We start from the raw sequence: 27,060 nt of genomic DNA, 5'->3' as shown, positions 1-27,060 counted from the left end.
CTCTGTAGAAATGAGTATTACTGTTTTTATTTGTCTCAGTTTGAGTCCTCACAGTGGCTCTTTCCAGCTGGATTTCTTTGTTACACACAGCAGACACAATGGGAAATCCCCAAATAGAAAAATAAACAGGTGTGAATAACATGTTTATTAGGTAAAGGTAAAGATTCCCCTTGACATTTTTAGTCCAGTCGTGTCCGACTCTAGGGGGCGGTGTTCATCCCGTTTTTCAAGCCGTAGAGCCAGCGCTTGTCCAAAGACAGTTTCCATTGTCACGTGGCCAGCGTTACTAGGGAACGCCGTTTATGTTTATTAGGATTCTAATTAAAACCAAAGTGGAAATGCTGAAAAAATGCCAGTTGCCGTATCCATCTAAATTGCTGGAGTGTTGCATGGAACTGTGGCAACAATCATGTTACTTTTGAGAATTATTCTGACCGAAGTATTTTTAGATTTCTGTATTCTGACATCAGACTATAGCTTTTTCTGTTACCTCACTTCTTAGCTCAAACAGTAATGCACAATTGGGGAAAATATTTTCATCTTATCTCAGAATAATATATGCAACATAGCTACCATACTAATTTCAGAACAAGCATGGGGAATTCAGCAATTTGCCAACATCTAATAAACAGTAGAAAAATAACCCCTGGAGCTTCCTTATTATTATTTTATGGTAGTTCAATACCTTGTTCTCAATGCTTGCTGTTATAATTCAGTTCGGTTTATTTTTGCCGGAAGCCTTAGTAGCACAGCGTCGTAGCAAATGGTATTTAGAATGCTATAAAACAATAATAGGATACAAGGTAAGTCATCAAATAATATCATAGTTTAAGAAGGCAGTGTTTTTTAAAAGTTTGTTCTGTTCTTTCAGTTCAATTATTTTAAAAGGCAAAATTCCATAGTATGTACCTCCTTGAACTGATCTGGTCAGAACAAGAAAATGTAGATTAGCAACAGTATGAGCTATATTAGCTCATAACACAGCTAGGATTTTGTAAACTGAACCCTTATGTTTTTTAAAAATCAAAATGTTGCAATTAACTATTGGGTGGGGGATGTTGCCAGCTATTTTTTTTTTAAAAAAATAAGGCTCCCAAAGCTATGTGCATTGAAATCACGACACAGAAACAAAAAGGAAATAAAATATATATTTTTTAAAAACAGACAGAAAACCCATTTTTAAGGGCCTGAAAAAAGAATTCAGTTTTTAATGATTGTAGAAAACTTTGCAAGAATAAGGCCAGTCTGCCTTCCCTCTGGGCGTTTGTTCAGTGAGTGAGGTGCTGCTACAGAAACAGCCAACTAAGGGTGGCAAGACATGCAGTAGGGTATCAACTGAAGATCTCTAATTGTAGGCAGGTTCATATGGAAGGGCGAAGACTTTTAATGCATTTTATCCCCAGTCTGTTTACGGCTTTCTTGATCAAGCCTATCATCTTAAATTCAGTTTAGAAATAAATATGAAGATAGTAAAGGTGGTTGAACCTGGCATTTTGCAGTAATGGTGGCTCCTGGACACTATTCAACAGTGCACCACATATCCCCGTATTACAGCAGTCTGATAAAGAAGTAAAGGTAAAAGAAATAGAAATCTTGAAATTGCAGCTTACGTACTTTCCAAAGAGCTAAATGGCAGATTAATTACCAGTCTGAGAAGAAAATCAGGCGTTAGATTGCGACCGAATAAAAGCTTCTGAAAGATCCATTTTACATGTTTAGAATTTGCTGCCATGAAGAAGGTGGTCCAAGGTGATTCAAAGTGCTTCCGAAACAATGTCCTACATTGTACCATACACAGCATCTCTCCAATAGTATGCGCCATTGGTTTCTGAAGAGGCCTTTCTTTGAAAATGTTTTACCATGTTCACAGTTCCTCAGTGCTACAGCTAGGTCTTTTACTGTGCCTCATTCACTGAATTTTAGTCAGGCTTTAAATAAGGTCATCCATCTCTTTGAATGCTCCCTTGTTTTTCCTCCACTTCATCTTTCTTTTTTTTTTCTCAAAAAAAAATCATCTGTACGAATTCTTAAAAAGGCCAAATAGCCTACATCCCTTCTCATCAGTAGTGTAAGGAGCTCTCTAGTTGGAAACATTCTGGAAGGGGAATCAAATTACTCTTCTCTGTTTTGAAAAGGGGGCCTTCTTATGTACTATACTCACAGCATAACCACTCAACTACTTCTCATTCAGGTACTCATTCAGTCTAGAGTAACTGCCAAACTACCTTCATTCTGGAGTAAGGGTAATAATGAAAGGGTTTTTATAGCATGGGAGTATAAATCAGCCGCACACAACAATCCAGGAGAAGAAGAAAAGGGAAGCAAGGGAAGCCCTGAAGAAGAAATACAAGGGGGCGCTGATAAGTATTGAGCCTTTCCCAGAAAAATTTGAGCTAGGAAGCTGTAACTGCCACACTATTCTACATATTCCCCTAGGAAGTCAGTGCACTTGCGACATCTGTCCTGCAGCTTCTGAAGTCCCTGCAAATAAAATTCTTCCAACTGTTGGTGTAACCACTCATTTGCAGCATCAGTTACCTCCAGAACACTCCCAAATCATTCTCCCTTTAGGTGTTTTTTGAGTTTGGGGAACAGATAATAGTCAGAAGGAGCCAGGTCAGGAGAACAGGGTGGATGGAGCATCACTTGAAAGGCTAAGGAGGTCAGTTTTGCCATGGTTTCACCTGCAGTGTGTGATGAGGCATGTCATGCAACAGGATGACACCTTTGGAGAGCTTTCCTCGGCGTTTTCCTTGATGTTTTGCCTCAAATTCGTCAATAAAGCACAGTAATATTTTGTATTGATGGTTGAACCCTGTTGGAGGTAGTCCACCAGCAGAACTCCCTTCTTATCCCAAAAAAACTGTTGCCATTTGCTTCTGCACCGACCTTTGCACTTGGAACTTCTTTGGCTTGGAGGAACGACTGTGCCTCCATTCCTTAGACTGTTCCTCTGTCTCAGGATCATAACAGTAGATCCATGTCTCATCACTAGTTACCAGTTTTCCCAGGAAGTCTGACTCATTTCTTGCAAAATGTTCCAAAGCAGCCACCAATGACTCCGCACGTTTCCTCTTTGGTTCAGTTGTCAAAAGTTTGGGGATCCACTTTGCTGCTAGCTTTCTCATTTCCAAGTCATTGTGGATAATGGCACCACGTGATATTCTCAGATATACAGCAATACTTTTGGCTGATATTCGGCGGCCCTCCATGATCGTGTCCTGGATGGCTTTCACATTTGCAGGCACAGAGACAGAAACAGGCCTTCTACTGGGTTTCTCACTTTCAACACCAAAATGGCCAATTTTAAAACTGACAATCCAGCATTTAATTGTTGCATATGAAGGGCCATTGTCACCCATAGTTTGTGACATTTCATCGTGGATCTGCTTTGCACCTTTCCCTTGGAGAAACAGGAACTTGATTATGGTCCTATGCTCTTCCACGTTGAACTTTTCTGAAGGTGCTGCCATGTTCACTTTGGACCTGAACATGAAAGATAAGTTAAAATCATAGGTAGTTGAATTTTGCACTATTGAATACAGACAAAGTGGCCAATACACCCTGCAATTTATAGCTTCCAAGCTCAATTTTTTCTGGGAAAGGCTCAATACTTATCAGCACCCCCTTGTAGACCTATTGCCCTGTCCCAGAGGGATAAAATTCTTGGCTTGCCTCCCACTCATTCTTTCCTTCCCCTGCCCTCCTTTTATCTACAGCCTTTGCTCAGCCTTAATAAAGCTAGAGTCAGTCTGCAGCAGGGGAAAGGGCAACTCCCTGGCCCCGTCACTAGCACACATTGCAAATTGACTAAATGTCTCATTTGTTGAATGTAGCAAACAAATAAAACTATGTGACCTTTACACAAGACAATACAAAAGGACAGGTGGTACCTTTCTTAGACCCCTAAAAAAAAGCAACTAGCTTTTCATATATACCTGTCTTCACCAGGCTGTGCACCAATATATTTTTGATAGTGCAGGAAAGATATATGAAAGCCCCAGACATGGCAGATGTCCATGCCAGGCCTGTTTCTTAAAGAAGAATTACAAAAAGCAAGCTGCAAACACAAGTCAAGAATGTAGATTCCAAATTAAACCCCTGGTAGCCCTTGGTTGGATTATGTCTCCCAAACAATCCTGCAATGCAAACAAGGAAGAAAATAACGATGAGTACTGAAAGGGTTAATGTTAAAAGCATGTACAGTACCCAGTCAAGCCGTAATCCTGCATGTCCACTCAGAAGTTTCACAGAGTTCACAAAGGGGGTGGGCTGGGTTGCTTCCAGGTACAAAGATTGAAGCTTTCATTAATATGAAAGTGGTCATTTCCACATAAATTTATGGCAGAAAAGATCAGATTACAGCCATTCTCCTCACCAACTCACCAAATTCATCAACTTTTCTTGTGGAACACTGTTGCTCAAAATTCTTTCCCTTTCTTTGGATGTGTGCTTCTACAATTTCTGAAGTAAGATAACAGCTTGACATGTTGTTTTATGAAACTTTAAAGTAGAACTGGAAAAGGAAATATTTCTTCATTGTAGGGAAAAAAATGTATGTGTATTTGATGCTATTCATAGTGCTATTCATGCTGCTATGAATCTCAGTTAGAAATTACTGACTCTACTCTTATAAATTGTTCTCATGGCTTGTTTGGAAATTGTGGTACCATTCATAGAGAGTGAGTGACAAGGGGCAGGGGCACTGATTGTAGATCTCAGTCTGCTATATAACTCTCTTTTACTTCTAGTTATTACAACATACTCACAGGGTATGCAGCAATTCATATTTTAATTTTGCATGACTTTACAGTTATGTCACAACCTCATGTATTATGCACATTCACAAGGCAGCATTTTCACGCATTTTAGAGGGTGGCTGATTATGATTATATAAACTTTTATGTCATTAAAAAAACAACTTTGTTTCATGAGCAGTTCCTTACTATATCCTGCAAATAAAGCTGTGAAACATAATGGGTGTCATTTTTTAAAAAAAGTATATATTTGCCTTGTTGCTATTTATTTGTTTATAAGAAGGCAAGTCATCACAAAGAGGCTTATGGTAAATATATTCAAACCAAAATTGAAGAAATGATAAATACAATCAGGTCAACGATCATTTGAGTCTTGTTTTTATTTTAGAAAAGTAAGATTAGTTTCTCCCATTTCCAACTGTGTAGGATATTACCACATCACACATGCTAGACCTTTAATTGTTGTTTTGGGGATTCTTCCAGAGAAGCCTGGTGGATTAGCATCTTTCTTTTTTCTGTGTTCCCCTTTTTGTATAACATATATATGGGACAGGCTATGAAATCTGTAAAAACTTTGGTGAATTATAACAGTCTTGTGGGGACTGCTTAAAAGACTGCAAGAGGAGTAAAATGGAGCTCTTAATACCCATATTCATTAGTTTACAGTTTCTTTCTGAGTTCAACAAAAACCTCTTAACTATTAGAGCAGTATGGCAGTGGAACCAATTACCCTAGGAGGTGGTGAGCACACTCAAATGCTGGAATAATTCAAGAAAAAATTTAAACAACCATCTGTCAGATTTGATTTGATTTGGATTCCTGTTTTGAGCAGGAGGTTGAACTTGATGGCCTTATTATTCTATGATTCTATGAATTGAATGGGTGCATCTGTTGGGGACTGTTTTGACAGCAATTTGATCCCCAGTAATCACATCAGTTGTATGCTAGACTTTTATATACAGTGGTGCCTCGCATAACGTTTGCTTCGTTTAACGTTTTTTTCGCTTAACGTTTATTTTTTCAGAGTCAGATTGTGCTTCGTATAACGTTTTTCCCTATGGGCGATTTTCACATAGCGATTTTGGGACCATGCTTCGCTTAACGTTTTTGGTTTTAGGTCCCCTGCTTCACTTAACGATGTTCATTTTTTCAATTACAAAAGTGTCTTAACATGTTGAAAAACGGTTTTAAATGCTTGGAATCGTTAGTGCACCTTCTAAAATGTGTGCATACTTAATTTGGCGTTGATCTGACTTTTCGTTAATTTTTTGTGAATTTTTTTCTCCCCCATAGGAAACAATGGAGCTGTCAGATTTTGACAGCTGTCAAAAGTTGGGGGGGAAAATTCAGCATAAATTAACGAAAAGTCAGATCAAAGCCAAAGTAACTTTTGCATCCGTTTTAGAGGGTGCAGAAGCTAATCCAAGCATTTAAAACCATTTTTGACCCTTTCATGACACACTTAAATTTGCAAACATTGACTTCGCAAAGCCATTGAAATGTATTGAGTCAGCTTCAATACATTCCAATGGAGGAAACATTGTATCGTTTAACAATGTTTCCTATGGGTTTTTTCGCTTAAGGACGCCAATCCGTGCCTATTGGAACGGATTAACCGGTTTCCAATGCATTCCTATGGGAAATGGTGTTTCGCATAAAGTTTTTTTCGCATAAGGTTTTTTTTTTTGGAACCAATTAAAAACGTTATGCGAGGCACCACTGTATTATTTTTGTGGAGAGGGCTGCATTCTAGAGAAGCCTGATGGATTAGTCTCCTCCTTTCTCCTATAGGTGTTCCTCTTTTTGTGTGACATGGTAACATTCTACACAGTTAGAAAGGGTAAATACCAATCTGATTTCTCTGAAATAAAGAAAGATAGGGGTGTTAAAGAAAAGAAATATTTTTCATGATAGCATCAAGGATAATGCCTGGCTTTTCTACAGTGGAAATTAGCTAAAACTAGAATTGTTCTCTAATGCATGTTTTTTTTTTTTTTTTTACCCCAGGCCTACCTGTATTTTGGGCTTTTGTTAAAGACTTCTTGCCACCTGGAGCACCAGATGGTTGCTACCAATTTTGCTGAACCATTTCCATTCATTGGCTGACATTGATTAGGAGACAGATGGAACTTCCTCTCTCTTTTTCACTTTTACCCTCACTGGCAAAGTCCATAAGATTTCTTTGCTTCACAAGATACTTCATGTGCTTGCCAGCTCTGTTGGATCCACTCTGTTATGGTTCAGCTCATCTCAGTATCCTCCATTAGAAACAGGCCTGTGAAACACAGCACTCTGAAGGTTACTTTCCTGATTCATACATTTTATATGGCAGTTACATTTGAGAAATTTACCTTGACATGTTCCAGCAGAATGTGTTGCTGTGGGACAACAGGATATGTTTATGATTTTTCTCTTTTGGCCAGGCTTCCATAGAGTTGCATGTCAACACAATCTAGAAGGGAGGGAAAATATAATGGCAGTGCCATTGCTGGCACAAGAAAGAGAGATAGAGAGCTTTTTGCAATTTGAGTGCATGAGATCTTGTCTGTCTCAATTTATTTTCCTGAGGACATATTCCACCTACCTGTATGACCAAATATATTTTGGACTCTGTATCACTATAAAATGAATATGAATTGACAAAACAGCTTAATTGTATAGACAATCCAGGTTCTTTTGTATAGCTAAGACAAGGTACTTTATCAAAAACAAGTCTTTGCCTTTTGTTGTTGTTGTTGCTTAGTCATTAAGTCATGTCCAACTCTTTGTGACCCCATGGACCAGAGCATGCCAGGCCCTCCTGTCTTCCACTGCCTCCCAGAGTTGGGTCAAATTCATGCCTTTTGATGATTGTAAATGAAAGTGTGATATCCAGTTGCTTACATTTTCTCTCATGCAGTTGATTGCCCATTCCATGTATTAACCAATTTATTATACCTGAAAATTATTTTTTCCAAACCAGTTTTGCTATCCTGATGATTTTGGAAAGAAGCTGAACATGAATGCAATATAGGCATTGTGTAAACCTGCCTCAAAACCCGTTTGGGCATCTAGTTCAGTATTGTCTAGTCTCACAGATGGCAACTCTCCCCATAGTTACATACACATTTCTTGCCATACAATCCTTTTGCAACAGGAATTGCAACTACAAGGACTCTCTGGGCTTGGAACTTTCTCCATAAAAGGTGCATGCACATGTGCATTAAAGTGCACTGATGGATTTCAACAAGTTTATCGAGCACCAATCTAAGATAATACCTTGTTCTTCTGCCAATTCATCTTTGTTCTTTAAATTAAAATCACTATATAATATCTTGGCATATCTCTCATTTATCTCTTGAATTGTTCTTGCCTGGTCAGAGAACACTTTTAATGGAGCTACCCATAATGGTATCTTTCTGGTTACAATGGATAGAAAAGCAGGAAAAAATAATAAAAATATTTATGGAAAAAAAATAATAAAGTGCATTGATTGTTTCATAAAGGTTACAGAAAACTCACCAGGATTTACTCTCAAGTTAAGCTGGCTTGATAGCTCAGTGATTTGAGTGGAAGACGTTAGGACTTGTGCTTCCTGGGAGAAGTGCCAGCCTGGGTGGCCTTAGGCAAGCTGCACAGTCCCGGAGTATCCCCTGAAAAAGGGAATGGTAAATCACTTCTGTCTTTAAAAAAGCCTGGAAGGGGCTGACATAAGTCAATATCAACCTGACGGTATGTTAGCATCAGTGTTATTAAACATGTATTTTATTTGACTGCAAAATGAGCTTTGGGTATCACTTGAAAAAATACTGGAAAAACACACAAGGTATTTGATGGTGCTGTGGGTTAAAATGCAGAAGCCTCTGTGCTGCAAGGTTAGAAGACCTGCAGTCATAAGATCAAATCCATGCGACGGAGTGAGCTCCTGTCGCTTGTCCCAGTTCCTGACAACCTAGCAGTTCAAAAGCATGTAAAAATGTGAGTACTATAGATAAATAGGTACCACCTTGGTGGGAAGGTTGCGCTGGCCACATGAACACGGAAATTGTCTTCGGACAAACGCTGGCTCTGTGGCTTGGAAATGGGGATGAGCACCGCACCCTAGAGTTGGACACAACTGGACTAAATGTCAAGGGGAAGCTTTACCTTTACTTAACCTACTTTTTAACTTGCTGTATTTAGAAAGATGGAAATAACATGATTTTAACATGTTGGTAAACTTCAGGGTTTCTAGCAATTCATTTCTTTTGTTGATAATGCTAGTTTCCTTCTTGTTTGCTTCCAGCTAAGTACAGTAATTTCTCTTTTTTTGTTTTTACCTAATAGATTCAGATTATCCATATTCTCTTGGATTTACTGTTTTCCAGGAAAATAAGGCCGAGAACAGATGTTAAAGATAGGCTGTGAATCGAAAAGGGTCGTTCTTAACTAACTCAAGGGTCTCAGTATCATAGCACAATCTTTCTTCACTGCCAGGGTTGTGCAGATTAGCTAGCTTTATTTGGTGATTGATCTTCAGGATTTAAACCTGGGAGTCCTCTGAAGTCTAATCACAGGACGACTGCTACCTCTCTAGAAAATTAGCATGCTTTCAGCTCTGATTAGGGGCTCTCTAATATTTGTTTCTGGCCTCAGTTGGCAAGCATTTGACTTTGGCATTGATGTATTTGATGGCAATTCCATAATCATATGCAGAGTATTAATGCTGCATTTATTTAGGATCAATGCAATGCTTGACCTTTCTTCAGATTCCTTTGCAAAGCAGTTAATTTCACCAATTGAGTGCTACAGACATAATTTCCTGGGAGGAGGTATTAATAGCCTTTATTGTAAACATGTTGCTGCATGAAGCAAGAATCTTATGTTGGGAAAAACAGCAAGTAATCCTTACTTTAAAGGTGACCTATATAGTAATTTTATTTATTACTTTAATATCAGTGCTAGATATCTAAAACTTCACTTATTTGATTCTTTCAGACATGAATAAGAAATTTCTAAAGTTACTCTCACCACTGGGCAAGATTGTGTGAGTGTATCTGCCTTCCTTGCATTCTGGCTCCCCCCCCCCACACAATATTCAGAAAAGGGTTTTGCAACATAAAACTTGCATTATGCACATAACACCTTGTATTTTATGGAAAACTGAAGATTTCTAATGCAATATACCAAGATTTCATGCACAAAAATATTTTTCTCAAATGCTGTTCCTAACAAAAATGAAGAGGTTAGGACTTGTGCTTCCTGGGAGAAGAGCCAGTCTTGGTCTTTTTATTCTTGTAGAAGTAAACAAACAAACAAACAAACAAAAATCTTCTCTCAGTTTTTTTACCTTTTTGGACAGAGTTTCTTATTTACCGTATTTTTTGCACCATAACACACACTTTTCCCCCACAAAACAGGGGGGTGGAAAGTCTGTGCGTCTTATGGAGCGAAGAAAACAGATTATATTTTCCTATTTTCTTGTCCTAAAAAATTGGTGCGTCTTATGGAAAGGTGTCTTATGGAGCGAAAAATACGGTATTTATTTGTTTAAAATATATTTACCCCACCTTTTTCCTTAAAAGAACCCAAGGCTCCTTACATAATAAAAAAAGACTATTTAAAGGCTAAACCCAATAGATATATAAATATTTTTTTATAAATTAAACAAGTGTTATATTTAAAACAGTAAATAAAATCAATACTAAAATAGATTAAAAAACAACAGAGCATATGTTTGAGACACATCAGTATTTTACGGGGTGGGGATCCAACAGAAACAATATGACAGTTTTAATTACCTCATCAGAAGATCCACATGAAATGACTTAGTTTTTAATACTGAAATTATATTTTAATCTTTTGGTATTTTGTTTTTAACCCAGCATTTTGGAGAATGTACGTATTTGTTTTTGTACTTTTTAATCTGCTAGCATTGTATCTGTTCAGCTGGCACCATGTTTGTGTATATATTATTATTTGTATTTATGTTCTAAATTGGTGGAAGTTGGATGACCAAAATAGTCAAAACAATTTTAAAAAGCCAGAGCATGTGTTCTTGATTTGTTATTGCACCCTTTTTTCTTCGAGGATAAGAACATTAGGGCATATTTGTTTCATCTTCAGTTTGCACAATTCAGCTGAGTTAGGCTCTGAGATATGTGTTCTACTTTTATAACACCTTGTTAGACTAGATTATGCTATGTGTCTTTTATGTGCATGTTATGTGCATTTTTACATCCTGCTGGAGATAAGCAGTATACCGAGTGTGATTAGGTTCATTGTTTGTCATGTGCGACTCCTGAGTTGGCGTGGGAAGGAGAGTCGGAGGCTGTTCTTTATCTTTAACACAACTTGATTTATTACTAAATAAACTCAAGTCCATTGGTTCAAATGGGTCCATCAAACTAAGTTCAGGTAAAAAATGATAACTTTGCACCTTAACATCAGGTGTCTTAATGTCACTTCTTATTGAGGGGCCGGACAAAATGGCTCCCTGTCGGTCATGGGCCTCAGCAGAGTGCTTCTCACGGCACACGTGGTCCCACAGCAGGGGTGTCTCGCCCAGTCCCCCTCTCGTTGAGGCTGGAGTAAAGAGGGACCAGGACGGATCACCCTCCTCCCCCCACGTTGGTTGCACAGATATACTACTATTTATTTATTATTTATTTATTTATTCGATTTCTACCCTGCCCCTCTAGACAACGTCTACAGTGGGGTCTTGACTTGAGAACCTAATCCGTATTGGAAGGCAGTTCTCAAGTCAAAAAGTCTGTAAGTCAAGTCTCCATTGACCTACAGTGCATTGAAAACCGATTAATCCCGTAACAGGCCGTTTTTGTTCCATTTTGGTTTTTTTCTGGTCTGTAAGTCAAATCTCAGTCTGCAAGTCAAACCTAAATTTTGCGGCCAGAGAAGTCTGTAACTCAAAAAGTCTGTAAGTCAAGCCATCTGTAAGTCAAGGGTCCACTGTACTACCGTCCATTCCAACAGCTCCAAGTCTTCTCCTCTCGCATGTAAGTCCCTGGGATCTGGTAGTAATCCTCCTCCAACTTGGAGGTTAGGGAACTCCTTAAGGAGTGTGGCGAATCCTTCCTGCCCAGCACGCCATTCTGTTTGCACTGCCCAGTCTCTTCTTTCAGGTAGCACGCCCGTTACAATTCTAAAGCTTTGCATGCCTTTTTCCTCTTTTATATCTCCCTCCCACACAATTAAATCCAGCTCCTCCCTGTTTTCGTCGGCCAGGCACACTTTTCTCTCTTCTACTTTCTCTTGTTCTATATCTACCAGTATGCCCGCCACACATCCATGTCCTTCCTCTGTACTCTGCTCCATGGAGGACGGCACACTGGCTCTGTCTCCTTCACACCGAGTCAACTCTCAGGGAATTAATTTAGCACTCCCAGACCATTACACCTCTACATTTTGTGTCCTGTTGTCAGCTATACTGCATGTGCTGGCCACTGCATCTACTCAAAAGAATACATGCAAAAAAAGAAACAGGTTTGCATAGCATATACTAATTTATATGTACGTGTGGAAATTTAGAAATTATTGCTCTAATTTACGTAAAAATAGAATAAAAGTTACCATTATGAGGAAGAGAGTAACCAGATATTGTTCAGGCATTAATGTTGATGAGCAAGTTCAAAGCCATTTTCTTTCTTCTTATGGATCTTTATCTATGAATTGAATTTGGGCTAGAGAATAAAGTAAAGATTGGTTTTGAGTAAAGAAGAGTCCTCTATAAAATAGGGCACACAACTACCCTAAAACTGCATCTCAGCAGGCCAGTCTCAACATCTCATGCAAAAGCATTGATTCCCAAACATGGGGCTGCAGATATTGATGGAAGGCCTGGCCATTGGCTGTATTCGCCTGGGCTTTTAGGAATTGCAGTACAAGGGTATCTGCGGCTCCAGCTTCGGGAAGCACATTTTACAGTATCCAGACCTTCTGGTGCATAGTTGCACCCAATATAAACAGGAACAAAGCCTCAGATGGGGGCTTGGGCAAGAGTGGCTCATTGATTGTTCTGAGAGTGGCACAAAGAGTCCTTTATTTATTTATTTATTTATTTATTTATTTATTTATTTATTTATTTATTTATTTATTTATTTATTTATTTATTTATTTATTTATTTATTTATTTATTTATTTATTTATTGCATTTATATGCCGCCCATCTAGATATAGTCTACTCTGGGCGGCTTTCCTTTGAAGAATCAGTCTACACAGTACTCAGATTCAGCAAGCTTAACATAACACATACACAACAAACATAGTAGAGTCAGTGTGGAGTAGGGTAACATATAGGGTAACATGAGCACCCACATGCACAAGTAGTGATTGCAGCAAGGAATAATCAGAAATACAGATTAATTGAAGGGCTCTTTACATCTTTTGCTGATTTGGCAACCCACTAGAGAGGAAATTCAGTGATTTCTGAGTTTAGATTCCATTTTGTCTTGGCAGCCATGGTTGAAAGGTTAAAACACCTGGTCCGCATACAGAAAGTCCCTTTTCTAATCCCTGGTTTTCTTTTGTTGGATTCTGTAGCAAATGAAGGGAAACTCCTCTCCCTGAAATTCTGTTGCCTGTGAGACCAAACAATACTGGGCAAGATGGACAAATAGCTTGTCACAGTGTGAAGCAGTTTCATTGTTCTTCAATTGTAAACACTATTTGTAAATTATTTCAACTGTTAAAATAATATGTGCAATTTTAATAGAGCCTTTTATCATATTCTGGCCAGTAGGAAGAGTCTGTGGGGTGTAAGTGCCTCGAGAGCACAAGCCCAGCAGGCCAGTGCACCACCTTGGAAGATTGCAAGTCAACACGTTGCTATGACAAGTTCTGAAGCTCAGCTGAGATTTTTTTCTCTCTCTCTTGGCTAAATCTGGCTCTCCAAGATTTCAACATTAGCATACAAAGGGAGGGGCCTTTGACCTTTTGCCTATTGATTGATTGATTGATTGATTGATTGATTGATTGATTGATTGATTGATTGATTGATTGGATTTTTATCCTGCCCTTCTAGACAGGAGTCTACTCACAATATATTATACACAAAAACAGATTTTAAAACAATTAAAATCTACAATAATAACATAATCAAGATGGGAGAGTAAACAGCAGAAACCAAGAAAAATAGAAATCAAGTATTGGCAGGAGGGAAGGCCTGTCTAAAGAGCCAAGTTTTTAATTGGCTCTTAAAAACACCCAATGTGGGTGCCAGGCAGATCTCTGGCGGCAAACTATTCCAAAGTCGAGGGGCTGCCGTTGACAAGGCCCGGTTTCTTGTTTTTTCTTTCCAGGCCTCTCTCAGTGTCAGGCCCCTCAACCGCCTTTCTGGGTGGGAGAAGGTGTTCTGCCAGGTATCGAGGCCCTAAATCATTTAGGGCTTTATATGTCATCATTAACACGTTGAAGTCAATGCGGAAGCGAATGGGCAGCCAATGCAAAGCAGCCAGAATGGGAGAGATATGTTGGAATTTTCTCGTTCCACTCAGTAATCTGGCTGCCGCATTCTGCACCATTTGAAGCTTTTCTATTTTACAAAGAACTTTGAGTGAACCTACTGCTGGCACTGCATATTGGCTGCAGATATCATGGAGGTCTTGGAGGAGAGTGTACTGTCCCAGTGTTGGAGGGCTCACTGGGTATATGGGGTTTGGACACAGTGGTCAACAGTCTCTAGCATTTTGAATATGAATATCTCTGCTTCTCAACTGGTGCTTGGACCTGGGGTGTTCTCCTTTGGCACGAGTGTTTCTTTAGCCTGTATGTCAGTATCTAAGCTAGTGCTGGAGGCCTCGATTGTGACAGGATTGCGTCTCAAGATATGCACTTTATAAATACCACAGATGAGAAAAAGAATGTGCACATTTTGAGAATATAATATAACTGTCTAGATGGGACAGGTTTCTATGAAAATGAAGGGGAGGTTATCAAGTTGTAGAACAGAAAAACACAGACCATGCTTTCATAATCTATTTTTTTCTTGTTTTGAAAATTCTGTGGAATTTCTCAGCATAGTATCTATGAATTGAGCAATTTGCATCACAGAATTTTACCTCTGTCCCCTACACCACTTTTTGAAGAACAGACAGACACCATATCATTAAAAGTGCCATTAAAATGTAATTCTTGATCTTGTACCTTTCTGTGAACAAAAGTATTTTCTTTCTGTTTCCTTCTCTACTCCAGTTTGTTGTCACAATGTTTTGGAGCATCTATCTCTATGACAGAGAACTAGTTTACCCAAAGCTTCTTGATAATTTTATACCAACGTGGCTAAATCATGGAATGGTAAGTAGAATTAACCAAATACTTTTCTTGCTTTTAAAGGACACTGTTAATAGACTAGATTACTGGTAGGTAACTGTGGATCTCCAGAGAGTTGAACAACCCCCCTGATTTTAGCTGTGCTGGCTAATGCTATTGGATAAAATAGGCCAAAAACATTTGGAGACTACACTAGCCCACTATGGTGTGGATCATGTAGTGATTTCCCAACCTGGTCACTAAATGTTGGTGGACTTCAACTCTCAGAAGCTAATGTGGCCAGTGGTCAGAGATTCTGAGACTCAGTCCGGTGGCATCCAGGGACTGACATTTGGGAATCACTAATATAAAGTGATACGTGTACCATGAAAAACATCCAGAAATGTTTGCAGTTTAATGGAGAAGAAATTATTATGGTTTTTTTGAAGTGCACTTAGGTTTTCTCCAGCAAATGAGGAAATTAAACTCATGTCAATTTTATGTTACCCTATATTTATTTATGTGAGTTTTCTTCATTAGATTTAAAAACTATAGTGGCACAATATTAACTGTGTTAAAATTGGTTTCACTGAAAAGTACGATCACAACCTGAAGTGAGATCAAAGAGCAGCCAGACTGCTGTTAATCTCTTATGAAAACAAGAACTAGAGTGGGAGTGCAAAGTGGCTTGCCAAATTCATTTTCTGATTTTCTGATGCACAACTAAATAGCAAATCAAGATACAGTATGTGAAAGAATGCTCCACCCCCAAAATCAAATAGCATAGTGAAATGTGGAAGAATTCTCATCTTCTTTCCTGAACAGGCCCATTGGTTACCTGAGCTAAGGTAAGAGGGGCTTTACCATCTCTTAACTTGGTTTTCATTGCTAATCTTTGGCTGGTGCATTTTGGAGCTTCACAGGACCTGATCCCATGATACTTGGAAGCTGTTTTGCACATATATTATTTCAATTGGTAATATGCTGTTATCACGTGCAGCATATTTTTATGACTGCATTTTGGAGAACAGGTGCAATCTTCTGGTTCTCTTTATTCAAAGAGAGAATATGCGTTAGTGAATTTTTTAAAAATAAAAGTTTTTTCTGTTAATGTATAATATGAACAAATGTTTTAGGATAATAACTTAAATCCAAAGAAAACCCGAGCCATTTGAAGGCAAATATCAAAACATTCCATTCTTCTTCCTCATCTTCCTTCCATTACTTAGATTTTCTTTTACAAAAACTCTCTTTGTCTTCAGCAACCTTTACCGTACCCCATCTCATTTAGGAATGTCCCCTGAACTTTCAAAGGTCAAGGGTGGAGTGGATTACAGAGGCAATGTAAAGTATAGTCATCTTCTGGCGACTGTACATTTCTGAAACCAAATCAAAGTCCTCAGGCATAGAATTATTGCTCAATTTATGTAATATATATTTATATTGTTTTCTTTAATAGAAATCTGAGACAACATTATATAAAACTACTATGATTTGACAGCAATGAGTGCACCTATACCATACGTGGATGTCAAGTACTTAGTTGCTATTGTCATTAATGGTTCTGTTTATATTTTGCTGTGATCCAGATAGCTTGGTCCATCACCTATGCAGGTTTCTACTTTTAACAGCAATCTCCCCTTTATCTTTGTCCTTTAAGATGGTGGAGAGGAACACTGTATAGTGACAGAACACATGCTTTGTGTGCACAAAAAGACATTTGGCTCAGTTCCTGTTCATTTCCCATTAAAAGGATCAAGAAGGACGTCATAGGAAAGAGTAAAGCCTTTTTTGGCTTGAGACCTTGGAGAGCTCCTGCCAGTCAAGACAAACCGTATGGAAGCAGGTGGCAAAAACATCTGACCTTGTAAAAGGCAGAAGTGGTTCCCAACTTTGGGTCCTCAGAGACCTTGCTAACCGGGATTTCTGGGAGTTGCAGTCAAGAGCAATTGGGGACCCAAGGTTGGGAACCACTGGCCTAGTCTAGACAATCATGATGGGCGAATAGTCTGAGTTGGTAAAAGATAGCTCTTAAGGACTAAGGAAGGGCTGGGTTTACTTACTGAGTAGATCTAATTACTTAAAAGCCCATCCCCAACTCAAAAAAGAATTACCACCAGTCAGCATCCCTCAGACAGCATGGCTGACAACCTAATGCTGTCTAACTTAGTGCCCATGTTACATTCTACTCAAGACTATCTGAATTTTGGGGAGTTTCCAGGTCCTTCTACTAAGGATCTTGCCCTTCAGTCCAGCTCTAGTAGAAAATAAAAAGGAGGGAATTTTAGATGTATTTTATCCAAGCTTAAAAGACATAAAATGTAATAAAATATTGTGAAGTACCTTAAAACGGCAATAGTAATTTATTGTGTTAAGTCCTGCACATTAGAAAGTGTCTAGTAAGATATTCCACTTAAAAAGGTAACCAGCAACAAGCAGCTACAAATATGCAACTAGTGCTTATTGCTTGCAACTAGAAATCTTCTCAGTCACTGTTATCTCAAATTGTTTGGAATGAATATAGACTGTAGCATAAAATAACATATTAATTGAAAAGAAGAAAGCAGACACAACAGATTTGTAGAAAAATGTTTTTGCTTATTGATAATTCGAATACAAATTTTCTTGATGACATACATGTATTGTTTTCTATTATATAATGTTAATGGAGTGGGTATGGAGACAAATTATTTCCACCCAATTGTTTTTTGTTTTGTTTTTGTTTTTTGATGTTTTACTGTTAATTCCCAAATTAATTGCTATTTTGGGAATTAAAACACCAAAAACAAAACAAAAGCTGGATATGTTGCGGTGAAATGGGCAAAAGAAGACCAAGGAGCATAATAACTGTAATAACTACACAAACAGAATTCCAAATGAAATAGTAGCATCAACCTTACTTAAGAAAAGCATTTTATGTGCTTAAAAAGGTATGTGCTTCAGAGTACATGCATAGTTTTTTCAAGGTAGAAGACAAGACCAAATCCGAGCTTCTGATGACATATTGCCAGGAAGACAAATACTGAGGATGGTGTCTCGCATGTTTTTGGGAACCAGAAATCAGTAAAATCTGTCCATTAATAAAGAAAGATTCTTCTAGTAGCAAGATAAGCTTAATTTTTGATATGACTGATATACCCAGCCAGTTGGAAAATTATTTAGAAGGTAGATCCATTTCTGTAATTACTCTGAACTTGCATGTCAAAAGATCTGGCCAGTTGTACCTAGCTAGCTGCAGCACCATAAAGCAGATTAACGCTTAAATACTTATTCAGAAACAAAATGCAGGATATACTGTATGTTTGTTCATTCTCCACTATGGATCTGATAAATCCCAGACATTCTAGATGGTACTATTGAGCCACATTAGAATATTGGGTTCATAATACAACCTTCAGATTGCCATAGTTAATGTGGTACAATGGACCACTGCTGAAAGAGAAAATTAGCCCATGTGTCTACACATACCTCATTGTATGTGGTTGTGCATCCGTAGGGGATTCTTTGGATTATTGGTTTCAGTATATTTGAAACAAAAGCTTTGTTCAATATTTGGGAGAGCTTGTATGGAAGAAGAGGAAACGTGGCCGTGCCGTCTCCATTGTTGCTCTGCTGATCCAAGGAACAGGTCTGGAAAAGGAAGATTCATCAATTTGTTATGACTTGCCACATGAGCCAGAAAACAAGGAAATCAATGGTTCTGGCTGACATGGAAAGACTTCCTCAATTGACAGATTTATCCTCCTCAAAGCTATCACTTCATGCATGCAAGTGACTCTGGAGGGCTTGGGGCTAGCTCTATGTATTTCTTTGGTCATTTTTTATTATTATTATTATTATTATTATTATTATTATTATTATTATTATTATTATTATTATTATTATTATTATTATTATTATTATTATTATTATTATTATTATTATTATTATTATTATTATTATTATTATTACAGTGGACCCTTGACTTACAGACGGCTTGACTTACAGACTTTTTGAGTTACAGACCTCTCTGGCCGCAAAATTTAGGTTTGACTTGCAGCCTGAGAATTGACTTACAGACCAGAAAAAAACCAAAATGGAACAAAAACGGCCTGTTACGGGATTAATCAGTTTTCAATGCACTGTAGGTCAATGGAGACTTGACCTACAGACTTTTGACTTGAGAACCGCCTTCCAATACGGATTAAGTTCTCAAGTCAAGACCCCACTGTATTAAAAAACTCCAGACACAGTCAAAAGTAGAAAAACACTGACTGATATTATATAGCAGATACAAGTTTTAACCAAAAACCTAAGTATCTGTTAAATATCACTGCAGTATATATGCTGTTCCCAGTAGTGCCATTTTTTGTAGCTCTGATGGTGTGATTTCTGAGATCTGCAACTGCTTATAGTACTGTGTGAAATGTCTTGATATTGTTTCCAAAGCCCCAATGACTATGGGGACCACTGAAGTGTGTTTCGTCGAGAGGTGAGATGTTTTGATTGACAGGTCTCTGTACTTTGTTAGCTTTTCCAATTCTTTATTTTCAACTCTGGCATCCCCTGGACTTGCAGTGTCAATGATCCGGACATTTCTTCATTCAATTACTGCTATGTCTGGTGTGTTATGTTCAAGGTGTCTGTCCATTGGGATCTGAAAATCCCACATGATCTTGATTTCCTCATTTTCTGACATCTTTTCTACCTTATGTTCTCATGGGTTTTTGAAGCATTGGAAGTTATATTTTTTGCATTATGACCAGTGCACTATCATGTCTAACTTTGTAATCTGTTTCTGCAATCTTTGGACATTCACGGATGAGGTGTGGCACAGTTTCATCTTTTCCTTGACAGTCGACATTTGCTGTTAGCACTAACTCCTTGGATCTTAGCTTTCTTCTTCTTCTTCTTCTTCTTCTTCTTCTTCTTCTTCTTCTTCTTCTTCTTCTTCTTCTTCTTCTTCTTCTTCTTCTTCTTCTTCTTCTTCTTCTTATTCTTATTCTTATTCTTATTCTTATTCTTATTCTTATTCTTAGTAGTAGTAGTAGTAGTAGTAGTAGTAGTAGTAGTAGTAGTAGTAGTAGTAGTAGTAGTAGTAGTAGTAGTATGCCGCAACAAAGGGACCCAAGGCAACTGTGTAGGGGTCTCAATAGCTGCATGCAAGTATGTTACTAACGTTGTAGACAGCTTTGTTGAAAGTTATCTCTTAACCTCAAAAAAGCCCAACTTTGCAGTGTGCATAAAGATTTTTTCACTGTGTAATCCTCCCACTTCCATAGTTATTTTCTGTTCATCAGTTATTTTTCACCATTATATTAATTACAGACCAAAACCAGAGTATGTTTGAATGGAAAAGCCAAATGTGATGGTAATCTTACAGAGTGAAATGGTTATGAAGAACAGTGCTTAGCAGTTTTGGTCACAGAATAGTTGTCTTTTAAAGATGCATTTATAGTTTAATGAGAGGAGGAATTAGATTTGGAGTGCCATCTTGGCTGAGCTTTATAGAAGTGTTCCTCAACAAATTACTTAGAAGTAAAGCCAGCTGATTTGAGCAAATCCCCTTTTCCTGGACAGGACCATGCTACCTGGTCCACAATCTGGTCTTGCCCATCCATCACACATTTGCTGGAGAAGGTGACACTTACCCAACAAGTTAAGCACTATGAAGCAACATCATACCTGCTTCGAAGGCCCAAGAAAATCCCTTGACATAAATCCCAGTTGTCATTGGTAGTGCTGGTTCTGAGTATGGAACAAGAATCTTTAATATGAACATAATGGTTAGGTTGTTGTTCACTGCGCATACTTATAAGTTTTTGAAATATCCTAATACTTTGGACCCAAACTGGCCTGTTTATGGGCTGCACTGTTTACAGGAACAAATTAAGATCACATGCTCTATGATTGGGTGCAGACAGATACTTTTCCCTGATTTCCACCTTCCCTCTGCATACCCCTCTCTTGCTGCTCTGGGGAGAATTGCATCTTCTGTTGCTGCGCTGCTCTATAATTCACTAAGCAGGTTTTCAGAATGCACAGGAGGCTGGAGTGAGGACAAAAGGGAACAGCAAAAAAATTCATTTCTTCTTCCAGCATTCGTGGATCACATCACTTGTAAGTCTGGATCCATCAAGATAATTCAGCATTTATTTAATCATGATAAACTGGTTGGAGTGAGAAGTCCTGATTTGTGAATTCTTTTTTATGTCATGATATCTGGAGTGGTAAAAATAACAAGACTCAGGTAAAAATCTGCTATTGTTATAAAACACTATTGTTCTGGTATTTTATAACATGTTTGTTTACTCAGTATTCTATTGTGATCAGGTTCGTCATATATCTGGAGCAGTTCCTCTCTTTTGGCGGGAAATAATGAGGGATTCTCTTTTTGAACATCAACAGTTTTATTAAACTTAACATTAGGTGAATCAACAATCACCTCAACCGGTTCTGATAAACTGTCTGACAACTATCCATAATGAAGGGTCAATAAATTTGTCCTTGAATCAATATGATTTCAGAAGGGGTTAGTCCAAATCGTTCTCAATTGTTGGGTTTCCTCAAGGGTGCACTCCTCACCGCGCAGATGGTCCCACAGCAGGGATGTCTGGACCAGTCACCTTCTGGAGGTGGACTGTTGAATGAGGAGTCCGACTGGACCACCTTCTTCCAATGACCTTGCCCCCGCGGATACACCACTATGTCATGAGTGCAGCTGAAGATCTGGAACCAGAAGGGTTAACTGAGGCTGAGGAGAATGCTGAGCAACCAGAAACACCTGAACCTCCTCCAGATTCTCCTTCCCCAGTAGACAAGCTTCGGGCCAGGCTTCGGGGAAGACTTATGACAAAAAGGTCAGAGGATCGCTCGAAGGCTGTCCACAGAAACATACGTTCAACTAGCCCTGAGTATTAACAGGATGGAAAGCTTTCCAGCAGCTCAAGGTGCTGTTTTGCTATAAAACAGCTCCTAATCAGCTAGAAATTCTGTGGAAGCAACGAGTCAAAACCCCTGGCTTGCATCCACGCTTCTTGACTCTGGACTCTGACCCTGGACTACGCTGTGTATTGGACTCTGGACTCTGACATTGGACTGCATTCTGTGAGTTGGTTTATGGACATTGGCTTTGCATTCTTGGTATTCCTGACCCTCGACTGGTTTATTGGACTTTGGCTGTTGTAACCCCCGGGAACGTGACACACTACTGGTCCATTCTAGAGAGTCTATATGTGTCTCGTTTCCTTTGAAGGTGTCCGGATCTGGCAACAATCCTCTGGTCTTTAGATTGGGAAAATCCTATAACAATCCTTTCATTCTATTATATTCAACATCCTTCTCTTTCTCCCCTTTCCCCTGTCTCCTTTCTGATGTTCCCCATAATCTAAATCATCTCCTTCCACTCTGATGTTTTATATCTTCCTCCCACATGGACAAAATCAACTCCTCCTCCTCCTCCTCTCTCCCTTTCTCCTCTACTAAACAAACCTCAGTCTTTTCCTGTCTTTCCTTTTTCTCTCTCTTTGTTTCTTCCTCTTCCTTCAACCTTTTGTTTTCTAATACCCCTTTCACTTTCACAACTTCATCACGCGCGAGTGTCTTTTGTTGAGGGGACAGCTCACTCTCCACTTTCTCTCTTTTCTCTATCTCTCCTTCACATCTATTCTAGATTGAAGGGAACAATCATAACGTGCAGAAGAAATAGATAAATAATTAATTAATTAAGAAATAATTTTTAAAGCATTAATGAAAATGATAATGTTAGGATATCGTTGACTATATAGTTGTATATATGGTTGACTGGGATGATTACAGGGCAATTCAGTTTATATCTACTCAGATCAGCCTGATGCGTTGCAATTATGCTTCCTCTAGGGATTAGGGATCATTCTGCAAGATCTTCTCTCTCTTTTGTTCCCTCCATGTGCTGTCAAGTCAATTCCAATTTATGGATTTCAGGATTTTCTAGGTAAAAAGTACTCAGAAATGGTTTACCATTCCCTTCGTGTGGGAGCATTCTGGAACTGTGCAGCTTGCCCATGACCACACAAGCTGGATCTACTCACAGGAGGCATAGTGGAGAATTGAACTTTCAACTTTTGGTTCCGCAGCCAGATAACTAAACCATTGAACTATTCAGCCAGTGAGTGTCTTCCTGGACCCAGTTAAAGAAGGGCGAACCAATACAAGAAGTTTTATCCCACACACTTCAGGAGCTATTGACATGCCCTGGGAAATAGACAACTTTATTGCTGGAAAGAGTTATGACAACTCTTTGAGGGATGAAAACGTCTGCATTTGAACATACATCTTCACTGTTTCAGTATGTCAGCCCTGTTTAGGCAGTAGGAGAAAATGTTAGAATTGTACAAAAGTGTAGGAGTACAACTTTTGTTTCTCTGACTTTTGTGAGGCTTCCTTATTCCCTATGGTCTCATTTCTTAGTTGCAAACCTGTCATAAAAATGGTTTGTTCTTATTTTATTCAGAGTACCTAGGTTTTTAATAAATTATTATAATTGCTATTTTAAATGACAAAGAAGTCAGGCTTTCTGTCAATGTCAGTAAATTATATGATAATACATCTGGAAATCAGAATCACAGAAAAAATAAAGCTAGAAAGAGCACTTGATAAATTCAAATTGCCAGGAACAGTAGTTATTGAACAATCGAACTTCTGAACAAACTAAGGCAAGAATTCACACCATTAATATATGTCTGCTGAGCCCAGATAAAACCAAGGAACATTTCCAGAAAGGTTCATCTTTAGTCTTCATTGACCAACTATTTCTGTTGCTACCAATATGACTAGTAACCATTTAAAAAGACAAATGTAAACAAATATTAAACTGTATGCTTTAACAGAAGAGGGTGGAGTATAGACGATGATCTGGCATCACGAAGAGTTCTGGCACTTGTACAAAAGATCTGTCATTTAAAAGCACACTACGTTGCAGGAGCCGATGAAAGAATATGTGGGAAGCAGATGTACCAGACCTCAATGCAGGGAATATTAAAAACTGACCTGTAGGGGATATGCAAAAATACAAGGACCTTGTGGCACCTCATAGACTAACAAGTATGATTTAAAATTGACTTATGCTAAATGAAACTGCTTTATGTATCTTCAATATGCCTTTCTCAATCTGATGACCTCCGATATGAGTTGTAATCCAGCATACTTGAAGAGTATCAATCTGGAGAAGGCTGCTTTCCACTATAGGGCTAAGAAGGATAAAGTTATGATTTAGCTTCTCATTGGCAGTATTTAGAATATACCGTTGTATTGCAATCATGACTTGTATTGTGGGCCAGAAAGAAAACCCATCCCAACACAAGCAAACTGAGCAAAAATATAATTCTTCATATATTATGTTGTAAACTGCCCAGAGAGTGCTGTAAACACTATGGGGCGGTGTGTGAGTTGAAACAATAATAACAATAACAAAAATATAAGATCTTGTAATTGTTTTACTAGTTAATTTCATAATGTATCACATACCATTTAAGACTTGTACAGTAGTTCATTTTACACCAGGGCAATATTGGATGTCATTCTTATTAAAGTGGTCAGTAAGGGATCAGTTGGCTTAATATTCATAGAAACCAAATTGTTTTGAGAAAACATAGTCTTCTTTGGAGAAACTGGAAACTTGATAATTATAGGAATAATCTACCAGTGTTTTACAGCTTGATACTTGCTTTGTATTTTATATGATTGTTCTTTGTATGTTTTGCCCTTTTAAAAACTATAAAGTAGCATAGTAACTCGGAAAGAATCTGAAATCTTTGGTTGGAATTAAAACAAACTTGAAAACAGGCACTTAAATGGACATGCAATCATGTTTTGTACAGAAGGGTGCACAGGCCACCTTTTGTACACATTGTTTCAGATGAAATTTCAGCTGCTTTTTAAAAGACTAAGATTCCTGGGAGCATAACACATCCAGCTTACACATAGCATTAACATCTGTTTTGGTCTGATTCTTAATTGTTATCAAGTCTTGCATATCTAATAAATGAGGGTAATCTACAGTATGATTGTCAAGACCTCCACTGCATCTGCACTGAAAAATGATTTAGTATAAATTCAATAAAGCAAATTCTGGATGAATGCTTCTAAGATGAAATTCCGTCATCATCGAAGCCAACATTTGATTTCTGTGTGGTAAGGGTTTAAGTGATAGTTCTTTGGCTTGTTTATTTTAGGTACTTTGTTAAAAATTATTGGCAGATAGGCAGCGCTGTAAAGAAGAAGCAGAAATCAGATAATTTACTGTGCAACATTGTGTATTTCTCATGGACATAAGAAAATATTAACTTAATAATTGTTTTGGCTGCGGACCAGATTTCCTGGTTCTTTTTCATACCATGTTTGCGCTGGCTGCCGGTATGCTTCCAGACCAAGTCCAAGGTGTTAATGTTGACATACAAAACTTGGAATGGTTTGGGACCTTGCTACCTCAGATCCACCAGCTGTCCTACCCGCATCTCCCAATCCCTGATTTCCAGGTGGCCACCCTGATGGAGGACTGGAAGTTTATAGCGAGGAACCAGACTCTCCACCTCATTGTGCAACCCCACCTTCCTAGCATTTGAGAGGCAAATAAGACCATTGTTCTTTAGTCAAGCTTTTGAGGATCTTTTCTCTTTTATTTGGTTGTTTAACTTTTATTGATTAATTTATGTTATTGTCATAGCCATCTTGGGATTTATATTTGTGTTTTTGTAATACTGGTGGATTATAGGGGTGGGTTCCCCCCTTTTCTTTGAATTTTTTATTTTATGTATACATTTTGTTGTACCCAAAGTACAGTGGTGCTTCGACTTACGAACTTAATTGGTTCCGGAACTCCGGTCGTAACTCGAAATGGTCGTAAGTTGCACAGTTTCTCATAGGAATGTATTGAAATGCAATTAATCCGTTCTGGCTGAAGAAAAAAAATCACTAAAAAAAACCACTGCAAGACCCATTGGAAACGCAATTAATCCATTCTGGCTGAAGGGAAAAGAAAAAAGAAAAGCAAATATAGTGTGCGAGACCCATCGGAAATGCAAAAAAAAAAAAAGCAGAAAGCAAACAAACTGTGCAAGACCCATTGAAAATGGGGAAAAAACCAAAAAGCAAACAAACCTTGCAAGACTCATCAGAAATGGGGGGGACCCAAAAAGCAAACAAACCCCACAAAACCCATTGGAAATGGGGGGAGCAAACAAACCCTGCAAGACTCATCACAGCATAGCATCATAATGCCACCACCCAGCCCAAAAACATGCTGCAAAACCCACCCAGAACAGTTTTTTAAAAGCAGAAAGCAGCATCTTACCTTACCAAGCAGTCCGAAGCCTCCTCCAATCACACTCTAACTGTTGAGGTGAAAGAGCTACAAAGAATCAGCCTCTTTGCCTACCAACGGTTAGCAATTTGAATTCCCTGCCTTTTTTCCCCTGCCTTTTTCTATTCGTAACTGGAAGCTCCGGCCACAAGGAGAAGCAAAATTTTGCAGCCAGAGCTGATCGTAACTCAAAATGGTCGTATGTTGGGACATCCGTAAGTTGATGCACTGCTGTAGTTTCTATCTATCTGTCTGTCTGTCTGTCTATCTATCTATCTATCTATCTATCTATCTATCTATCTATCTATCTATCTATCTATCTATCTATCTATCTATCTATCTATCTATCTATCTATCTATCTATCTATCTATCTATCTATCTATCTATCTATCTATCTATCTATCTATCTATCTATCTATCTATCTATCTATCTATCTATCTATCTATCTATCTATCTGGCTGGCTGGCTGGCTGGCTGGCCGGCCGGCCGGCCGGCCGGCCGGCCGGCCGGCCGGCCGTCCGTCCGTCCGTCCGTCCGTCCGTCCGTCCGTCCGTCCGTCCGCCCGCCCGCCCGCCCGCCCGCCCGCCCGCCCGCCCGCCCGCCCGCCCGTCCGTCCGTCCGTCCGTCCGTCCGTCCGTCCGTCCGTCTATCTATCTATCTATCTATCTATCTATCTATCTATCGTCTGTCTGTCTGTCTGTCTGTCTGTCTGTTCTTCACAAACCCGGTCACCTTACTGCACAGTACTTAAGACAGTTTA

The 27,060-nt window shown here is 38.6% G+C and overlaps 1 protein-coding gene across 2 annotated transcripts in view; it reads left to right on the top strand.

Annotated features, from left to right (window-relative positions):
• The window catches only part of AIG1 (androgen induced 1), a 118,791-nt gene that overhangs the window by 32,776 nt on the left and 58,955 nt on the right, over window positions 1–27,060 (top strand). For both annotated transcript variants that reach the window (XR_012085682.2, XM_020813466.3), the window contains exon 3: window positions 14,925–15,026. Coding sequence is in view for 1 of the 2 variants with exons in the window: in XM_020813466.3 (XP_020669125.3) it covers window positions 14,925–15,026 (102 nt within the window). In the remaining variant the exon portion in view is untranslated. The remainder of the gene's footprint in view (window positions 1–14,924; window positions 15,027–27,060) is intronic.

The sequence above is a fragment of the Pogona vitticeps genome, chromosome 1 (assembly GCF_051106095.1).
Source record: "Pogona vitticeps strain Pit_001003342236 chromosome 1, PviZW2.1, whole genome shotgun sequence".
Classification (NCBI taxonomy): domain Eukaryota; kingdom Metazoa; phylum Chordata; class Lepidosauria; order Squamata; family Agamidae; genus Pogona; species Pogona vitticeps.
Note: the sequence above shows the minus strand (reverse complement) of the source record. Positions and strands in the feature narration are given on the sequence as shown.